This window comes from Scyliorhinus torazame, chromosome 3, assembly GCF_047496885.1.
Source record: "Scyliorhinus torazame isolate Kashiwa2021f chromosome 3, sScyTor2.1, whole genome shotgun sequence".
NCBI classification, from domain to species: domain Eukaryota; kingdom Metazoa; phylum Chordata; class Chondrichthyes; order Carcharhiniformes; family Scyliorhinidae; genus Scyliorhinus; species Scyliorhinus torazame.
In genome coordinates, this window is record NC_092709.1 from 29,606,089 (window position 1) to 29,627,926 (window position 21,838).

Consider the following 21,838-nt stretch of genomic DNA (forward strand, 5'->3'; position numbering starts at 1 on the left):
AACTTAACATTAAACAGCCTTATGTTGGCACTTATAAACATTAATTTGTTCTCAAATTATGGACTTTGAGAGTTCATCCACAACTGAGATTCAAAGAACTGGTCTATAATTGCAGTTTACAGACAGTGTTAGCTGTGCTCAGTTGGTGGTTCTTTTGCCTCTGAATCACAAGGTTCCAGATTCATGTCCCAATCCAGGGCTTCAGTACATAGTCAAGGGATTTGATACTGTACTCAGTACTGAGGGAATGCTGCACTGTTAATGAGGCCAGCTTTTGGGTGAGAGTTTAAACTGAGGCCCAATCTGCCCACGCCACGTGGATGTAAAACATCCCATGGCACCATTTTCAAAGAAGAGCAGGGGAGTGATTTGAATATTTATCCCTCAATCAACATCACACAAAAGTAGATTATCTAGTCATTGTCACATTGCTCGTTGCAGGGGTTTGCGGTGCACATATTGGCTAGTGCATTCCCTATATTGCAATAGAAACTACGCTTCAAAAAGTATTTAATTGGCTGTAAAGAGCTTTGAGTTGCCTGGTGGTTTTGAAAAATGCTATATAAATGCAGCTCTTCCTTTTCTTTTAGTTTATGCTGCTTTCCTTTTGGAATGAATAGCGTTTGCTATTCCCACACCCAATGTGTGTATCTAACGAATTTGAAAAATTGCATTGAGAGCTTCTGTTATTTCTTCCAATTGTTTCATAAACCTAGAATGTATGTCAACTGGGCACAGTGACTTATCGCAGAGACATTTTCAACAACTTTCATTTTGGTCGTGCCTTTAAACAGTGAAACATCCCAAGACCGTTCATAGGAGCATTATCAGACAAAGTCTTACACCAAACTACATAAGATATTAAGGCAACAACTGTGGTAAACCACTGTGTTCTGATATTAGAGGTTGTACGGTAGAACCTGTACTACAGGTTCACCTATGGCCCCTGCATGCTAGCTCCGCCCAGGAGCCGGGTTATAAATATGCATGGCCTCCAGCTCGCAGCCATTTCGTCAGCTGCTGTGGGAGGCCACACATCTGATAGTAATAAAGCCTCAGTTTGGATTCAACTTCATCTCCAGTCAAATTGATCGTGCCTCAATAACCAAAAGCTTTGTCAAAGAGGTAGCTTTTAAGGAGTATCTTAAATGAGAAACTGCGGAGAGGTAGAGGGGTTTAGGAAGTGAACTCCAGGGCTTTGGAACTAGACTGCTGAGGGCACGACTCCCGAAGGTGGGCCAATGAAACCCAGGAACGCAAAATACTCTGAATTGAAGAAGCACAAAAGAAGCACCTTTAGAATTGGTGTGAAACCACTGTCCGTGTGGAATTTGCACATTCTCCCCATGTCTGTAATGGTTTCACCCCCACAACACAAAGATGTGCAGGTTAGTTGAATTGGCGCTTAATTGGAAAAAAAATAATTGATACTGTAAATTTATTAAAAAATAAAGAAATTGGTGTGAACCCTAATGTTTGGCTCATCCAAAATTCAATGTAGTGCTTGTTGTCTGACATTACCTTTTTCATACGCCGGAATACTCTCTTCAACCAGCTTACTAAGCTGGTATCCATTAAGGTGCAAATATCTAAGTTTTTCCCTTAAAGATTTCTCCTCAAGGACAGTTAGGATGAGGCGCCCCAAATTGTTCCGTGGAATAGGCAAACCAAATCCTAATGCCAAAGTGGAAGTCAGGTCTGTCTGCTCCACATATTCAGAAACAACGAAGGAATCTGGAAGTTAGATAAGAAAAGTGAAACAAACATCTCATCAAGTATCTTAAAATTGTAATCTTGTACAAACATTATCTCCATAGAATTTTATTCCCAATGAGGGTAATGTAATAGTAGAATGCCACCTTCATTCCATAACTCTGATCAGCAAAACTATGTAACAGAATCCTTCATGAGCCAATGCCAGGTTTACGATTTACGAGGAATTAATATTCAGTGCCATTTTTCAATAATTCAGCATAACGTGTCCTCAGTTAAAGCTTTTGCTAGTTTCTAAATGATACAGGCCTAGATGACAGTCAAGAGCAGAATCATTACAGAGTGAATGTTATAAAACAAGATTTTTAAAGGTTATTCTGAAACATTCCTTAATGGAGTTATACTCTACCCGTCTGCTGGAACATGACAGTGCCAGTTCGAGACGAGTTGGAAGCAGGGCTCTTTTGAAAAAGGTATTTTTTCTCAACATCAACTGACACACAAAATGGGGAAAATGTCCTCCATTGCATTTGACCCATGACATTGAACAGAACAATGGAAATTCTAAATGATCCTAAACGACGTTGTTTGCATATTTTCCAGTTTTTCTGTGTTTCTTGTTGCAAGATTATGTGATGAACCAGAATATTAATTGTTAAAATCTCATTTTATTATCAAAAACTAACATCCAACATTATTAGAACTTATCTTGGCAATATAATTAAGTGGGAACCTTAGAAGTAGGGTACAGTACAGAAAATGTGCCAAGATTAAGGAATTTTGAGAGTTGATGTCAAGTTTTGCTGTTTACTGTAGCAAAAAGCAGAGATCTTGAAGGCTGCTTGTGCAAGAATGGAATGTACCTCTACGAGATAAGAAAGAACGGGATGTAAAAGCCTTGAGTTACAGTGGCGTACACAAAGGGCGATATGTAAACTAGTAAGCTACAACAGCCACATAAACTACTCCTGTTTGTTTAAGAAAAGCATAATCACCATGAGGCAAAAAATGGTGAGGAGAGGGAGTGGTTAACTGGATAAAAGCCAGGAGAAAGGAGGGCCTCCCAATCAGATTTACATGGTGGAGAAATATAGAAAACAAGGCAAGAACAAACAAGACAAGAGACAAAGGAGAGATGGAAAAAAATGGAGACAACAGCCTGAAGACCAACAGCTAAAAGAAGAATTTATCGTGCGTCACACATCCAGTCTTAATACAGGAAGTAAATAAATTAAGTTAGACTGTAAATCACAACTAGAGTTTATAGCTATAGTTTACCTGAAAATTAAATGAACTTGTTCTGCCTTATTTCATTAAAGAAATGTTGTGACTGAACTTTAGACCAGGTCAATATCCTTAACAATGAAGGGCCCACAAACCAACACGGTTGTACTACTAAGAACTTGGTTAAGATTAGCTAAATGAAGATGACTAGAATACAGTGTAAGCTATATTGCAGGTGGCTGCCACACTTCCAACAATGTTTTGCTGCATCGATAAGCTCTCACATTTAAACCAGTACAATGAGTTCAACTACACAACATTGCTTGGCTGCAGGCTCTTCTGAATGGGGAGGGTGTGGCTTCAAGTCCCATTCCAAATGTGTAAACTAATAAAACGTACAACCAAGAAATCGGTAAAAATGGTTACCGAAGGATCATTAAATCATGCTTAGCAAATGAGTTGGGCAAATTGAACTCAAACCAAAATGAGATGGGGTTGGTATCAGGCAGGATTTACAAAGGACCTGAATGAACTGGATACAATACAGAGTAAAAAGGTGACTTGATCATTTCAGTCTGTGCAGTTGGAGAGGAATCATTTCTCTCATCATTCTACATTTGGTTTGAATCCAGGAGGTATTAATTTTAACTGAAAATGATTCAGGACAACTTCCATGTGGGCAGGTAATACTCACTGTCTCTGAAAGAAACTCCTTGACTTTATACTTTCCAATATAACCAGTGTACTAATGAAAGAAAAAATGAAAGTGAGATCTTTGCGGAGGTAGTCAGTAGAATGGGGAGGGGTAAAAAGAGCGACAAAGGGGATAGTGTGTTAAAATGTTGGTTTTACCTCTGGGTTCAAATGGAATGCAGAATGATGGGATGAAAGTTTATTCCTAAACTACATAAATTTAAATGGTCTAAGACGTAACACGAACTTGGATGGTTTAATAGGTATGTGCTCTCAGGACAAAACAGGCCTCATTCAGCTTGCCAGCTCCACTCTGAGCTCTAAAAAATGGAAGAGCTAAGATTAGCGCCAGGTCCCAGGTTCGATTCCCATCTGTGCGGAGTCTGCATGTTCTCCCCGTGTCTGCATGGGTTTCCTCCGGGTGCTCCGTTTCCTCCCACAAGTCCCGAAAAACGTGCTGTTAGGTAATTTGGACAGACTGAATTCTCCCTCTGTGTACCCGAACTGGCGCTGGAATGTGGCGACTAGGGGCTTTTCACAGTAACTTCATTGCAGTGTTAATGTAAGCCTACTTGTGACAATAAAGATTTTTAAATTAATTGGGGTGATGCTTTTCTGACTGGATGCAAGAATGGACAACTCACATTTTTATTTAGCAAACCGTATCAATCACAACGCAAGTACACAATAAAATGCAAAGAATTGGAGATAATCTTGCTCATGAATGTGGTCATATTTTACTTTCATTTATAATCTCAGCCATGCAGAGGAACAATCATGGTTTGAATACAGTTGAGAGAATTTTCAAAAGTTTTGAATTCTAAAACTTAAATAAAAGAAATACTGGAAAGGCTCAGCAACTAAAGAACCAAAATAATGCATAACGTGCTAAAACAGTATTTTTATAATGGTCATTCGAAACTTCTTTCTGGTCCTCACCTTTTTTTCTGAAAGCTGGACTGAGCAAAACCAATGGAGTATTCACTTCATGATTTGACGATCCTCCATGACTACCCGAGTCTGACATTCCATGATCTCCACACAATATCAACAAACTAGGCAGAGAGGTTTCACCTTCCTGTAAATTGCCAGCCAAAAAAAGCACAGGCCTTTATACCAATACACTGGATATAAGTTGCAGCTCATTTCAAACACAAATAAATTTTTTAATGTGCAATGCTCCTAAGTGGGCACGTGGAATTAAATTCCACAACTGGCTGGTTTCACAAACGCATGATCTCCTACGACAGATTCACAACAAAACTAGGAAAGTCCATTGCAGAACAGGTTTGGTGGAGACTGCAGAATCTACAGAAGGGAACAGGTGGGAGTGAGAGAAGGGACTAGAGAGAAAATGATTGGCGGGCAAGCAAGTAGTAGACCGCATAAATTAAGAAGCTTCATAATTTAACAAATAAGTCTTGCTATCTTTCCGGTGATCCTGTGCTTTAACACCTCCAGAGTTGGTATATCTTTCATCAAGGTTGACGTCCAAAATTGAACAGTGCTCCAGGTAAGCTCAGACCAAGGTTCTGCACAACTGAAGGACCACTTTCTCCCTTTTGAATTCCAAACCCTTTCAGATAAAGCCAGCATTCCATTAGCCTTATTAGTCATTTTAGCACAAATGAGAGTTCTACTGACACTCCACAAACCTTGGACAGTAGTGCTAGATGAATCTTCTGAACAATGTTATCCATTTCACTAAGTTTTGGTCCAACCAGATGACTATTTGGTCCAGCCAGATGGCCAATATGATCTAATCCAAGGTAATGTAAAATTAATAAATCCCAGTCATTTCTTTTTAATACCGTGTCCAAGTGCCTTGTTACATTTTCATCCACCTGTTAAGAAAAGATACACTGTGTACTGGAGTATATAATAACGGCTGCAAACATTTATTTAAAAAGATAAGCAGCGCAATTTAACCAAAACATTTCCAAGTGTCATTTTGGACGAATGTGTGTTTCTTGCCAGTTTTTTGGGTGAGATCCAGACCGGTATTTACCCACATCTAGTCATCTTATTGGGCCTTGGGCCCCAGTATAGCCCACAATTAGAATGGGGAACTGAACTTGCTGGCGAAACTAGCTCCTCAGAAATTGGGCCGCCATTAAGGCAGCACGGTAGCATTGTGGTTAGCACAATTGCTTCCCAGCTCCAGGGTCCCAGGTCCGATTCCGGCTTGGGTCACTGTCTGTGCGGAGTCTGCACATCCTCCCCGTGTGTGTGTGGGTTTTCTCCGGGTGCTCCGGTTTCCTCCCACAGTCCAAAGATGTGCAGGTTAGGTGGATTTTTTTTGAAAGGGTGCCCCGATCTCTAAATGAGCTTCAGGGTGTCCCCCCGTCCCCCCCCACACCCCACCCATGGGTTACGTCACCCCACGCACAAATGGGAATTACCCCACATACCTCCCTCCCCAAAGTGAGCACACCATGCAATGGGATTACTGAGGGACCCATCCCTTTCAGGCCTCCCCACCAAACCTTTTCAGGCCCCCCCCCCCCCCCTCCACCCCTTCAGGACCCCCACCCTTCATGCCCCCAACCTTTAGGAGGCCCTTCATACCTGCCCTTCACCCACCCCCCACTCCCCCTAACAATGGTATGCCCCCCCATCGATGGTATAGAACATAGAACAATACAGCGCAGTACAGGCCCTTCGGCCCACGATGTTGCACCGAAACAAAAGCCATCTAACCTACACTATGCCATTATCATCCATATGTTTATCCAATAAACTTTTAAATGCCCTCAATGTTGGCGAGTTCACTACTGTAGCAGGTAGGGCATTCCACGGCCTCACTACTCTTTGCGTAAAGAATCTACCTCTGACCTCTGTCCTATATCTATTACCCCTCAGTTTAAAGTTATGTCCCCTCGTGCCAGCCATTTCCATCCGCGGGAGAAGGCTCTCACTGTCCACCCTATCCAACCCCCTGATCATTTTGTATGCCTCTATTAAGTCTCCTCTTAACCTTCTTCTCTCCAACGAAAACAACCTCAAGTCCATCAGCCTTTCCTCATAAGATTTTCCCTCCATACCAGGCAACATCCTGGTAAATCTCCTCTGCACCCTCTCCAAAGCCTCCACGTCCTTCCTATAATGCGGTGACCAGAACTGTACGCAATACTCCAAATGCGGCCGTACCAGAGTTCTGTACAGCTGCAACATGACCTCCTGACTCCGGAACTCAATCCCTCTACCAATAAAGGCCAACACTCCATAGGCCTTCTTCACAACCCTATCAACCTGGGTGGCAACTTTCAGGGATCTATGTACATGGACACCTAGATCCCTCTGCTCATCCACACTTTCAAGAACTTTACCATTAGCCAAATATTCCGCATTCCTGTTATTCCTTCCAAAGTGAATCACCTCACACCTCTCTACATTAAACTCCATTTGCCACCTCTCAGCCCAGCTCTGCAGCTTATCTATATCCCTCTGTAACCTGCTACATCCTTCCACACTATCGACAACACCACCGACTTTAGTATCGTCTGCAAATTTACTCACCCACCCTTCTGCGCCTTCCTCCAGGTCATTGATAAAAATGACAAACAGCAACGGCCCCAGAACAGATCCTTGTGGTACTCCACTTGTGACTGAACTCCATTCTGAACATTTCCCATCAACCACCACCCTCTGTCTTCTTTCAGATAGCCAATTTCTGATCCACATCTCTAAATCACCCTCAATCCCCAGCCTCCGTATTTTCTGCAATAGCCTACCATGGGGAACCTTATCAAACGCTTTGCTGAAATCCATATACACCACATCAACTGCTCTACCCTCATCTACCTGTTCAGTCACCTTCTCAAAGAACTCAATAAGGTTTGTGAGGCATGACCTACCCTTCACAAAGCCATGCTGACTATCCCTGATCATATTATTCCTATCTAGATGATTATAAATCTTGTCTCTTATAATCCCCTCCAAGACTTTACCCACTACAGACGTGAGGCTCACCTGTCTATAGTTGCCGGGGTTGTCTCTGCTCCCCTTTTTGAACAAAGGGACCACATTTGCTATCCTCCAGTCCTCTGGCACTATTCCTGTAGCCAATGATGACATAAAAATCAAAGCCAAAGGTCCAGCAATCTCTTCCCTGGCCTCCCAGAGAATCCTAGGATAAATCCCATCAGGTCCCGGGGACTTATCTATTTTCAGCCTGTCCAGAATTGCCAACACCTCTTCCCTATGTACCTCAATGCCATCTATTCTATTAGCCTGGGGCTCAGCATTCTCCTCCACAACATTATCTTTTTCCTGAGTGAATACTGACGAAAAATATTCATTTAGTATCTCGCCTATCTCTTCAGACTCCACACACAACTTCCCATCCCTGTCCTTGACTGGTCCTACTCTTTCCCTAGTCATTCGCTTATTCCTGACATACCGATAGAAAGCTTTTGGGTTTTCCTTGATCCTTCCTGCCAAATACTTCTCATGTCCCCTCCTTGCTCGTCTTAGCTCGCTCTTTAGATCCTTCCTCGCAACCTTGTAACTATCCATCGCCCCAACTGAAACTTCACACCTCATCTTCACATAGGCCTCCTTCTTCCTCTTAACAAGAGATTCCACTTCCTTGGTAAACCACGGTTCCCTCGCTCGACGCCTTCCTCCATGCCTGACCGGTACATACTTATCAAGAACACGCAGTAGCTGATCCTTGAACAAGCCCCACTTATCCAGTGTGCCCAACACTTGCAGCCTACTTCTCCACCTTATCTCCCCCAAGTCACATCTAATAGCATCATAATTGCCCTTCCCCCAGCTATAACTCTTGCCCTGCAGTGTATACTTATCCCTTTCCATCATTAACGTAAACGTCACCGAATGGTGGTCACTGTCCCCAAAGTGCTCTCCTACCTCCAAATCCAACACCTGGCCTGGTTCATTACCCAAAACCAAATCCAACGTGGCCTCGCCTCTTGTTGGCCTGTCAACATATTGTGTCAGGAAACCCTCCTGCACACACTGTACAAAAAACGACCCATCTAATGTACTCGAACTATATCTTTTCCAGTCAATATTTGGAAAGTTAAAGTCTCCCATAATAACTACCCTGTTACTTTCGCTCTTATCCAGGATCATCCTCGCCATCCTTTCCTCTACATTCCTAGAACTATTTGGAGGCCTATAGAAAACTCCCAACAGGGTGACCTCTCCTTTCCTGTTTCTAACCTCAGCCCATACTACCTCTGAAGATGGGTCCCCATCTAGCATCCTCTCCGCCACCGTAATACTGCTCTTGACTAGCAGTGCCACACCTCCCCCTCTTTTGCCTCCTTCTCTGAGCTTACTAAAACACCTAAACCCCGGAACCTGCAACATCCATTCCTGTCCCTGCTCTATCCATGTCTCCGAAATGGCCACAACATCGAAGTCCCAGGTACCAACCCATGCTGCCAGTTCCCCTACCTTATTTTGTATACTCCTGGCATTGAAGTAGACACACTTCAAACCACCTACCTGAACACTGGCCCCCTCCTGCGACGTCAAATCTGTGCTCCTGACCTCTATACTCTCATTCTCCCTTACCCTAAAACTACAATCCAGGTTCCCATGCCCCTGCTGCATTAGTTTAAACCCCCCCAAAGAGCACTAACAAATCTCCCCCCCAGGATATTTGTGCCCCTCAGGTTCAGATGTAGACCATCCTGTCTGTAGAGGTCCCACCTTCCCCAGAAAGAGCCCCAATTATCCAGAAATCTGAATCCCTCCCGCCTGCACCATCCCTGTAGCCACGTGTTTAATTGCTCTCTCTCCCTATTCCTCATCTCACTATCACGTGGCACGGGCAACAACCCAGAGATAACAACTCTGTTTATTCTAGTTCTGAGCTTCCATCCTAGCTCCCTGAAAGCCTGCCTGACATCCTTGTCCCCTTTCCTACCTATGTCGTTAGTGCCAATGTGGACCACGACTTGGGGCTGCTCCCCCTCCCCCTTAAGGACCCGGAAAACACGATCCGAGACATCACGTACCCTTGCACCTGGGAGGCAACATACCAAACGTGAGTCTCTCACGCTCCCACAAAATCTCCTATCTGTGCCCCTGACTATCGAGTCCCCAATTACTAATGCTCTGCTCCTCTCCCCCCTTACCTTCTGAGCAACAGGGACAGACTCCGTGCCAGAGGCCCGTACCCCATGGCTTACCCCTGGTAAGTCGTCCCCCCCACAAGTATCCAAAGCGGTATACTTGTTTCTCAGGGGAACGACTGCAGGGGATCCCTGCACTGACTGCTTTTTCCCAGTCCCTCTTACAGTTATCCACCTATCTCCAATCTTTGGTGTAACTATTTCCCTGAAGCTGCTATCTATGACCCCCTCTGCCTCCCGAATGATCCAAAGTTCTTCCAACTCCAGCTCCAGTTCCCTAACTCGGTCTTGGAGGAGCTGGAGATGGCAGCACTTCCTGCAGGTAAAATCAGCAGGGACACTAACGGCATCCCTCACCTCAAACATCCTGCAGGAGGAACATTGCACTCCCTTCCCTGCCATCCCTCTAACTTTCTACCAAGATCTGGCTAACAACTAAATTAAATTTTTTATTAAAAAATAATTATAATAAAATATGGTACTTACCTCACACCAATGGGTTTTATTATTAGGTTAGAGGAGGAGGGCGGGTGGGAGACACTACACGTGTAGTGTCTCGGGTTTCCTCTCCACCAGAATTTATTGGTGAGGGACTTCCCAGAAGTCCGCGGGTCAAACTTCCTGTTCCCGCCTTAAACACTAAAATTTTTTTTTTTTAAACAGAAAAGAGGGACTGAAAACGGGACCAGGTAAGTGTTTTTAAAGGAGAGGCTTACCTCCCAGCAATCACTTCCGCACTGCCCCCGCTGAAATTGACTAACCAGCTCCTCGACCACTGAAATCGACTGGCCTGCCCCTGCAAAGACAAGTGTTTTTAAAGGAGAGACTTACCTCCCAGCAATCACTTCCGCACTGCCCCCGCTGAAATTGACTAACCAGCTCTTCTCCCGCTGAAATCGACTGGCCTGCCCCTGCAAAGACAAGTGTTTTTAAAGGAGAGACTTACCTCCCAGCAATCACTTCCGCACTGCCCCCGCTGAAATTGACTAACCAGCTCCTCTCCCGCTGAAATCGACTGGCCTGCCCCTGCAAAGACAAGTGTTTTTAAAGGAGAGACTTACCTCCCAGCAATCACTTCCGCACTGCCCCCGCTGAAATTGACTAACCAGCTCCTCTCCCGCTGAAATCGACTGGCCTGCCCCTGCAAAGACAAGTGTTTTTAAAGGAGAGACTTACCTCCCAGCAATCACTTCCACACTGCCCCCGCTGAAATGGACTAACCAGCTCCTCTCCCGCTGAAATCGACTGGCCTGCCCCTGCAAAGACAAGTGTTTTTAAAGGAGAGACTTACCTCCCAGCAATCACTTCCGCACTGCCCCCGCTGAAATTGACTAACCAGCTCCTCTCCCGCTGAAATCGACTGGCCTGCCCCTGCAAAGACAAGTGTTTTTAAAGGAGAGACTTACCTCCCAGCAATCACTTCCGCACTGCCCCCGCTGAAATTGACTAACCAGCTCCTCTCCCGCTGAAATCGACTGGCCTGCCCCTGCAAAGACAAGTGTTTTTAAAGGAGAGACTTACCTCCCAGCAATCACTTCCGCACTGCCCCCGCTGAAATTGACTAACCAGCTCCTCTCCCACTGAAATTGTGGGGGGGAAACATACGTTTCCCCCCCACCCCCTCCTCCCCGTGGTGCCTTTATGTCTGGTCCACGTTTGTGTGAACCAGTGCTGAACGGCGCCATGGAAAGGTCTCCCAGGCTTTCGATCCCGGACCTTGGGGGAATCGGGCGGCTACAGCGAGGGCAGGATCCAGATCGCAACGTCTGGCAAGATCACGCGAGGCGTTCCGAACGTGGCAAATCTCACGAGAGGCCTCTCGCAGTTTTTGGCAGCCTTGTCAAGTTACCGGGCCTGGCGCGATGAGGCTGTTCAGTCGCACGCAAGGACTATGAATTTCAAATACAACCTACAGCAGGTTTTGGTTTGACTGCTGTTTAAAGGTTAGTTTTCACTGATACATGTGGTTTAGCCCAGAGTGACCAAAATACCTTACTATTTGTTTTCCTGGTACAGCATTATAAAATCTGTTGTGTGTGCCAAAAACACCTACATCAAAAAGGACTTTTAGATGCTAAGAGTTTGAACACAGAATCATCAGCCAATAGTCAAGCAAATTAAATAAATAAACTTGTTTACATGAAGAGAGTTTTTCATTTATTCCACACTTTTTGCATTCTCAGAATGTCTCAAAGTATTTTACAGCCAATGAATTATTTCAGAAATGTAACCATCTACAATGTACTCAAATGTAGCAGGCAACTTGCACAATGTCCAACAAAGGGCAATGGGTGAATGAACAATTGAAACGATTTTTGAGGAATTTGTTGAGAAATCAGTGTTGGACATTGGAAGAACTCATATATCTCCCACACCATGAACTCTTATCTTGTGCCTTTTATGTGGCACCTTATCAAGTGTCTTTCAAAAATCCATCTACGTATTCCCCTTTATCCACCCTGCTTGTTACATCCTCAAAGAACTCTAATAAATTTGTCAAACATGATTTTCCTTTCACAAAACCCAATTGTATGATGGTTTATTAAATGTCCTTCCTGTACCTCCTCAATAATAGATTATAGCATTTTCCCAATGACAGATGATAAAACAAACTGGCCTATAGCTTCCTGTTCTCTGGTTCCTTCCTTTCTTGAATTGTGGTATTATATTTGCGGTTTTCCAAACTGCTGGAACCCTTCCAGAAACTTGGCAATTTTGGACTTTGCAATCAATGCATCTACTATCTCTGCAACCATTTCCTATAAGATCTGCAGATCAGTTCCAGAGGACTTGTCAATCTTTAGTCCCATTATTTTTTCTAGCACCTTCTGTTTATAGTGATTACTTCTGTTTTAAATTTATCCTTTCCTTTCTCCCCCTGCATTCTACTATTCAATTTGATTTATTATTGTCACATGTATTAGTATGCAGTGAAAAGTATTGTTTCTTGCATACTATACGGACAACGCATACCGTACATAGGGAAGGAAGGAGAGACTACAGAATGTAAGTTTTAGAAGCATAGAACAAGAGTAAAAGATAGAATTAGAGGGTATTAGCTGGGCACAGCTTGCAAGAAGTCGCCTCGCTCCAGCGCCCTCTTGGATGTTGGGACAACATTCTTGGGATGCTTTTAGTGCCTTTTACTGGGAAGCTTTTAGTGCCTTTTACTGTGATGATAGTTACAAAATATTTGTTTAAAGTCTCTGCCATTTCCTGGTTTGCCATAATTAATTCCCCAGTCTCATCCTCTGGGGGACCAGTTTAGCTATGGTACTCTCTTCCTTTTTATGTACTTGTAGATGATTTTATGCCTATATTCATATTTCTTGCTAGTTTTCTCTCATGCTCCAATTTATTTCTTTGTATATATTTAGTCATCCTTTGCTGGTTTCTAAATTTTTCTGAATTTTCTGGGCTACCACTAATCCTTGCAGCTTTGTATATCTTTTCTTTCAATCTGATACTATCCTTAACTTCTTTAGTTAGCCATAAGGTGCATTATTCTCATTGAGTCTTTCTTTCACAATGGAATACATCTTTGATGAATTATGAAATATCTCCTTAAATATCTACCACTGCTTCTCTACTGTCTTACCTTTTAATCTATTTTTCCACTCCACTTTAGCCAACACTGTCTTCATACCCTTGTAGCAGCTTTTAGTTAAATTTAAGAACCTAGTTTCGGACTGACATTTTGCACTCTCATGCGAAATTCTCTCATGTTATGATCACTCTTACCCAGAGGATCCTTTACTCCAAGGTCATGCATTAATCCTGTTTCATTACACATTACCAAGTTGAAAATAGCCTATTCCCTAGTTGGTTCCAAAATGTATTGTTCTAAGAAATTGCCCCAAATACTCTAGGAACGCATCCTCCAGGCTACTTTTGACAATTTGATTTGTCCAAACTATATGAAGATTAAAATCTCCCATTCTTACATTCTCCCATTATTTCTTGATCTATACTCTGTCCTACAGTGTAAGTACTGTTATATCCACTTGAAGTGCCACAAGCGGCCTTGGTTGACCATCTCTTCTGAAAGACCACACCTGAAAATGCAACACTCAGTGTTGCACCAGTGAGAAACTCTGTGACCAGATTTCAGATTCTGGTCAAGCTCTTGGTTCTTTCCTAGGAGATGTTTACGCACAACTAAAATTGCTACAAACTTTTAAAATGAAAAAGTTTTAAAATTTAGTTTTATATACCTCTAACCTTCAACCTTTTCTTTAGGCTTAAAATAAGAACTGATGGAGTTGGGAGGACAGAGTGGAACATTTCTCTAATAAGACCTTTCCTTGACTTCTCCTGAGTGGTGCTAATATCTCACTAACCTTCATTGCCTTACTCTGTTTCATTCCAGCTCCTTTTAATGGTTTTATTGATCAGAAAGAAACTCCTTTCAATGGGAATTTATTTCGCTATAATCAAAGATCTTTTGTGATTAGTCACATTGATCTATTTAACACACATACAAACCATCCTTTGATTCTTTGTGCTGATACTATGTATTTTGCACAATGAATTGAACTGGTTACCTTTGGGCCTTGATATCTAAAATAGGTGTTAGGAGGAAAATCAACAAAATTTGGTATAGCACAAAATGTGTCAAAAATATACTTACCTCAGTATAATCAGACACAAAGAAAGAGGTCGTCCCATCATATTCTACAAAGTGATTGGGAAACAGTCGAATCCAAGTGTCATCACCGTAGAACAAGATTCTTTTTCCAGCAGATTTTGCCTGCCAGATCAGATTATCTTCCAACAAGGTAGGAGAATTTAGGTTCATGATGACATCAATAAATCCAGGAATTCTGCCAGTCATCATTGCCTAGACACACCCATACAGTTAAAACATCAAAATTGGAACACCTCCAGCATTTCGATAAATATATCCTCAACTGCATCATCAAGAGTTAAAATTCTACTATTTCAAATAATCAAAGATTTGAAACTAATACTTTTGACAACTAAAGCAACTCATTTGAATTCCATGCAAACATATTCCCTCAAGCATGCAACAGTTTGGCTTAAAGCCCTACACTTTTTTAAAAATAAGAGTCAGGTCTCCCCACACTATTCCGAGCCAAAAACTAGAGAGGCTAACTACTCCCAACCGCTTTTCAATGCTGTGCCTTGAAGAACTGATAGCCCACATCAAAAATGTGGTATCTATCCCTTCTTCACCATGTTAAAGATGGCAATTCTCTGCAATACAATGAAAAGCAGAGCCTCAATCTGTGGAGAATTGTAGGCTTGGCTCTGCCTTCTCCATCACTTTGTATGTATAAAATTAAACAAGTTTTTAAAAAACTAAACTGTCACTGGTTTGAGGGAACTTTAGTAAGATTTTTGTTTTACATACTGAAAGCACCCTACATCTGCATTTACAACTAGAAAGAGGGCATTCATCAAGCCACAACGTTCTCACCACACAGAGTATGCACTCTTGTAAGTATTCATGTAAAGGCTGCTTTTACACAAGCAGGATCAGGTTATAATCTGGAGGATTTCTACAGGTAGTAACAAATCATTGCAAATTCATGCTACGTGCCAGCAAAGCATAAATGATAGATAGAGACACCCCAAACTTCTTACAAAACTTCAGTATTGAAAAAGTTCCTTGGTTAACTCGAAAAATTAAGGTTAAAATCTGATCTTTTAAAAAGGCATTTGACAATTGTACAGTTCATAATACACATGAAAATGGAGTGGAATGTGGAAAATATAGAGATGAAGCAAAAACGATTAGCCTGAGAATGGATACAAAATAGATTGGCTGGTAACAACAAGAAATAAAGGATTTTATAAACATGTAAAAGGAAGAATAGTTAAGTAATGGTAGGGCCAAGTGGGGATGAAAAAGGAGGTTCTATTAGGGAGGGTGGATTAATGGCAGAGATGAGCACTTAAGATCATGTGTCACACAAAAGTGAAAAGAAAGGGTACAAGAGCAAGCTGTTGGAGCAGTTAGATAGGAGAAATTTAGATAGGGAAGTAATACACAAAAGAAATTGGTGGATCACAAAATGCATCGGCCACTAATACCATATTAAGTATTAATGCTGAGACAAGGTAAAATGAAATTAGCAAAGACTTTAACCAGAATCTTTCATACCAAAGATGTACCAAAGGACTGGCGAGTTGCCATTCTAACACCGATGTTCACAAAGGGAGAGATGAATAAACCAGCTATTTATATGACAGTCAGCCACCCAAGCATTAAGCTTCCAAAGAGCATAATACAGGATACAATTAATGCACAGCTGCAACAGCATGGGTTGACAGACGGCAGGAATTTGTAAAAGCCAAAACTTTGAGGAAATAACAAAGCACACTGTTTAAAGAAAGCTGCAAGGAGATGGGCGATAAGATACAGAAAGTCCTTGCTTTAAGTTGCACTGTTTTAAGTTAATTTCATTAACTTTGAATTTTTATTGGTGTCGGTATGAGTGTTTAGCCTTGTGGATTTGCATTAACATTGTTTCATGGCAGGTAGGAGGGGGTCACGTGACCCAATCGGCACCGTTTTGGGGTGGACTCTCTCGCTCACCTACCCTCCCACTGGCCGCAAGGGTTCAGATGTGGGAAGTGGCGAGCAAGAGGATCGGCCAGCAGCAGGGTTGGCCAGAGGAAGAGTCGGCAGCGACTGGGGAGAGTCAGCTTGCAAGAGGAGTGGCAAGCAGGAGAGATGGAGCAGGAGGCAAGTAGAAATAGTTAACATATTTCTTTTTTCAAAATTCATTTTACAGGATGTGGGGGTCGCAAGCTAGGCCAGAATTTATTGCCCAACGCAAACTGGAGGAACAACATCTCATCTTCCAGTTAGGCACGCTACAGCCTTCCGGTCTCAACATCGAATTCAACAACTTCAGATGATCAGCTCTACCCCAGCTCGACCCATTTGTTTTCATCTCATTTCATTTTAAGTGTCTTTTACCATTTCTTTCTTTCTTGTCTTTCTTAATATATATTAACCCCCCCCCCCCCCCCATCTTATCCACCTTTCCTTACCCTTTCTCCACTTTGTTTCCCCCTTCCCCTCCCCCCACATCTACATCTGTCAGATTTTCCCTCTGATGTCAGTTTCTCTGCTGTTTGGCCTTTCACATCTTTTGTCCTCTCTGGGGACTGCCATTAGCACTCTTTCCCCTTGGTTTCTGTGGCCATTAGCACCCGGCTTCCCTGGGTTTCTGTGGCTATGACTCATCTTTCATTCTCACTCCACAGTGTAAATATTTCCCACTTCCTCTGTCTGTTAACTTTGACAAAGAGTCATTGGACTCGAAATGTTAGCTCTTTTCTCTCCTTACAGATGCTTTCAGACCTGCTGAGATTTTCCAGCATTTTCTTTTTGGTTTCAGATTCCAGCATCCGCAGTAATTTTGCTTTTATTTATTGCCCTCCCTAGTTTCCCTTACGAGGATGGTGAGCTGTCTTCTTGAACCGCTGCAGTCCCTGAGGTGTAGGAACACCCACAGTGCTGTTAGTGAGGGACCTCCAGGATATTGACCCAGTGACACTGAAGGACCAGCGATATATTTCCAAGTCAGAATGGTGAGTGACTTGGAGGGGAGCCTCCAGGTGACGGGGTTCCCGGGTATCTGCTGCTTTTGTCCTTATAGAAGATTGTGGGTTTGGGAGGTGCAGCCTGAAGAGCCTTGGTGAGCTCCTGCACTGCATCTTATTGATAGTACACATGTCTGCCACTGTTCACTGGTAGTGGAGGGTTTGAATATTTGTGGAAGGGGTATCAATCAAGCGGGCTGCTTTGTCCTGGATGGTGTCAAGCTTCTTGAGTGTTGTTGGAGCTGCACTCATCCAGGCAAGTGGAGAGAATTCCATTAAACTCCTGACTTGTGCCTTGTAGACGAAAGACAGACTTTGGGGAGTCAGGAGGTGAGCTATTCACCGCAGGATTCCTAGCCTTTGACCTGCTCTGGTAGCCACAGTATTTATATGGCTAGACCAGTTAAGTTTCTGGTCAATGGTAACCCCTAGGATGTTGATAGTGGGGGATTCAGTGATAATAATGCCATTGAATGTCAAGCGACAATGGTTAAATCCTCTCTTGTTTGAGATGGTCACTGCCTGGCACTTGTATGGCGCAAATGTAACTTGCCACTTGTCAGCCCAAGCCTGGATATTGTCTAATCTTGCTGCATTTGGATATGGACTGCTTCATTATCTGAGGAGTCATGAATGGTCCTGAATATTGTGCAATGATCGGCAAACATCCCCACTTCTGACCTTATGATGGAAGGAAGGTCATTGATGAAGCAGCTGAAGATAGTTGTGCCTAGGATGCTACCCTGAGGAACTCCTGCAGAGATATCCTGGAGCTGAGATGATTGATCTCTAACCACCATTTACGAATATAATAATTTAGTGTTCAAATTACTGGATATAGAGTTTTTTTTTAATTCTAACTGGGAGGGCCCTCCAGAATCCAACTTTTCAAAAGCTTCTACATTGGTTGTAATGGAAAAGTCTGATTCATTTAATGTTGTTTCATTTGAAGTTACACTTTTCAGTAACATAACTACAGCGCAAAGCAAGGAAGTATCCAAAAAAGTGGCAAATAGAATTGCAGAAAAATAGATCAGTAAATTGGAGTTTGGTTAATAAAACAAATTCTACTTTTAATTGGGGGGGACCCGAGTAATGTAAAATAACAGAGATTTGGCATCAGATTCACACAACATAAAAAGCAGCACTACAAGTGATAAGACCATAAATAAAACTAATAGAATAGTTGAGTTTCATAAGTCCCAACGTAATGGTAAATTTGTCAACATATTATGATGAGCCAGTCTTCAAAATGTTACCTTAATTCTGGGCATCGTGACTGTAGGCGGCCAGGCTTTAGCAATAAAGCTGTGTGAGGAACCTTGCTCAACCAGATGTCTTACATATGGCATGAATTGCCTTCCTTTTGGTCCAAACACAAAATCTTCTCTCAAAGCATCTACCAACATAACAACAATCCTTCCAAACAATGGAGATGGCGGCCTTGTCCAGTTGGATGTAAGGCCTATGTCAAAAGAACAGATATATGCTTTACTCACACTTTGTTAATTTAACGAACACCAAATGCATCTCCTTGGCATTGTTCACATGTACTTTGATATCTGCAGCACAATGTAATATTCAGCAGCTAACTGCGACTATCCTTTAAAAGCCACTGCTCAGTTACTCCATACCGAGCTTGTTCAAATAGGGCATATGCCTGAGGTCACTTCAGACTACTGTTGTACGAGCTTATTCAAGCATCACTATTCCACGAACAAAAAAATTGATTTCCTCGTTTTTCTGCATTTTTCCACTGCAGAATTAATTCCTTCATGATGTCATCCATTCCCACCAATGCTGTCCAGCTGACTGGCCTACAAAGTGAAGCTTTGCAGACTTACTGTATAACCCTTTTTCTCCTAAGGCCCAGGCGGTTTTAAAGGATTCCCCTAAAGGTGCCTGCTAAAATAGTCTTCCCTCAATCTAAATTTTAAATTACAAATTGGTTTGAAAATTTAAAATGGCAGAAAACATTGGATTGAAATGGAAAAAAAACCCCAGCAAATGCATTGAGTCAAATAAAAATAGAAAAGTCTGAACATCACACACCAGCAGCAGGATTCTCCGTCGGCTGGGACCCTCCGCTTCGCCAGCGGCCACCCCCGCCCGCAGGTTTCCCGATGGTGTGGAATAGGAAACCCCATTGGCCGACTGCGGGAATGGAGAATTGCCGGCAGGGAAAGGGACATGCCGCGTTGGAAACCGGGGCTGGCGGGCAGGAGAATCCCGCCCCAGATCTTTAAACAGTTGAGCAGCTTCAGGCACAAAATGCAACATTTCAGAAGCTCAAAGAGAGGCTGAACAATGCTTGTACATGATGTGTATAAAATACCAGTCTGTCCTCTTTGCCTGTCATGTAATCTTGTTGCTCATCTGCACTTCAGCCAACTGAACAGCACTTTGCTCAATTTCCCAATTTTGAGCCAGCTATGTCAAATATAGCTGTTGAGTTCTGATAAAGTACAAGGGCAGTGTTATTTTTTTCATACACGAAGACAATAAGATAAAGAATAGGAAGACAGATACCACCAAAGCTATGACTCGCCTTCACATCTCATTAGTGCTACACCATGTTTATTTAGTCGGCAGTACCAGTATTTATATATATATAGAATTTACAGTGCAGAAGGAGGCCATTCGGCCCATCGAGTCTGCACCAGCTCTTGGAAAGAGCACCCTACCCAAGGTCAACACCTCCACCATATCCCCATAACCCAGTAACCCCACCCAATACTAAGGGCAATTTTGGACACTAAGGACAATTTATCACGGCCAATCCACCTAACCTGCACATCTTTGGACTGTGGGAGGAAACCGGAGCACCCGGAGGAAACCCACGCACACACGGGGAGGATGTGCAGACTCCGCACAGACAGTGACCCAAGCCGGAATCGAACCTGGGACCCTGGAGCTGTGAAGCAATTGTGCTATCCACAATGCTACCGTGCTGCCCGTATTTAGTGCCATCTGCAAATGAATCCTTCAGCTCTGGTGCAAATCAATGCTTTCTCCTGCATATATATATGAGCCCTACACTTCAAATACTTTTCATATGCTGTGAAACACTTTGGGCACGCAGGTTATGAAAGGAGCTACATAAACACAATTGATTTTTGGTCTGCTGCCCATCAAACATGTGGAAGAAGGAACATGTGCAGTATCAGTCAAGAATAAGCGATGCAGCAACTGTGTCTGGATCTATGTTTTTAAAAAACTTTTTCAATTAAGGGGCAATTTAGCATGGCCAATCCACCTACCCTGCACATCATTTTGGGTTGTAGGGGTGAGACCCATGCAGGCACGGGGAGAATGTGCAAACTCCGCACGGACCGTGACACGAGGCCGGGATCGAACTCGGGTCCTCGGCGCCATGAGGCAGCAGTGCTAACCACTGCACAGTGACACCCTCTCTGTGTCTGGATTTAGTCCAAAGTAGATAGGAGCCTCATTCTGCCCAAGTCCTTAACATCAATGAGCGGTCTTCTGAAGACAATTCCCACAAACCCTTTGATTCCCTCAAATGCCAAAACCTCAATCTCCCAGCCCAGGTAATTCGAGCCCAACAAATAATAACTTTCACAAAGCATGAGAGTTGCACAGGAATATCAGAGCAAAGCAGCAAGTGTGGTGTCCGTTCTAATGGAAAGCAGGACTGTATAACAATGGAATGACAGAGAGAGCTGTTACCTACAGGCACCAGCAGGGCTGTAAGGTACTGGCTGCACTGAAAGGACACTGACTACACTGGCAGGGTGCTGGCTACACTAGCAGGGCTCTAGCCATAATCCAAGGCACTGGCAGAACATTAGCTGCAATACAGGGTGCTGGGACACTGGTCACCCCTGACATGGCACTAGTCACCAGTAGCCACTACTAGGACACTGGCCACCACTAGTTACATTGACCACCACTGGCAGGACACTGACCAGCGCTGGCAGGGCATTGACCACCACTGGCAGGACGCTGACCAGCGCTGGCTGGACACTGACCGCCGCCGGCAAGACACGGAGAGCTCCCTGCTCCTGACGGCAGTGCTGAGGGCGGTGGGACGAGGTGAATGTGGGACTGGATCGTGTGGCCCGCCCGGCCCGGCGCCGCCACCCGGTTACCTAGCACGGGCTCTCCCGGGATCTCCGACACCTTGGCTTTCACAGAGCCGAAAGACTTCACGGGAGCGGGGAAGAAGCCTCGCATGAAGACGGCCATCCCGAAAAGCTGCACTAGGAGGCCGCAACAAGCGAACAACGAAGAGCGGAGCCGCATCGTCCCAGCGCCGGCCCAGCCGGACTGCGCAGCCGCACAGCCAGAGGGCCAGGGGGCGGGGCCAAAGGCAGATTAAGGGCGGGGCCAGACAAGCGAGGACAGTCGGGCTGTGGGCGGAGCCAGTGTCAGAAGGTGGGCGGGGCCAGTGTCAGAAAGTGGGTGGGGCCAGCCAGACTGGGGCGGGGACAGAGTCAGGTTGTGGGGCGGGGCCATAATGAGACAGTGGGCGGGGCCAGTCACACTGGGGCAGGGCC

At 43.8% G+C, this 21,838-nt stretch overlaps 1 protein-coding gene across 1 annotated transcript in view; it reads right to left on the reverse strand.

The window, feature by feature from the left end:
* The window catches only part of pigg (phosphatidylinositol glycan anchor biosynthesis class G (EMM blood group)), a 42,870-nt gene extending 21,261 nt beyond the window's left edge, over positions 1 to 21,609 (reverse strand). Inside the window, exons 1-6 of the mRNA XM_072495505.1 lie at positions 21,431 to 21,609; positions 18,578 to 18,783; positions 14,371 to 14,580; positions 5,286 to 5,474; positions 4,570 to 4,708; positions 1,522 to 1,734 (exon numbers count right to left, since the gene is read on the reverse strand). Of these exons, the coding sequence (XP_072351606.1) occupies positions 1,522 to 1,734; positions 4,570 to 4,708; positions 5,286 to 5,474; positions 14,371 to 14,580; positions 18,578 to 18,783; positions 21,431 to 21,584 (1,111 nt within the window). The 5' untranslated portion in view covers positions 21,585 to 21,609. The remainder of the gene's footprint in view (positions 1 to 1,521; positions 1,735 to 4,569; positions 4,709 to 5,285; positions 5,475 to 14,370; positions 14,581 to 18,577; positions 18,784 to 21,430) is intronic.
* Positions 21,610 to 21,838: the final 229 nt, after the last annotated feature.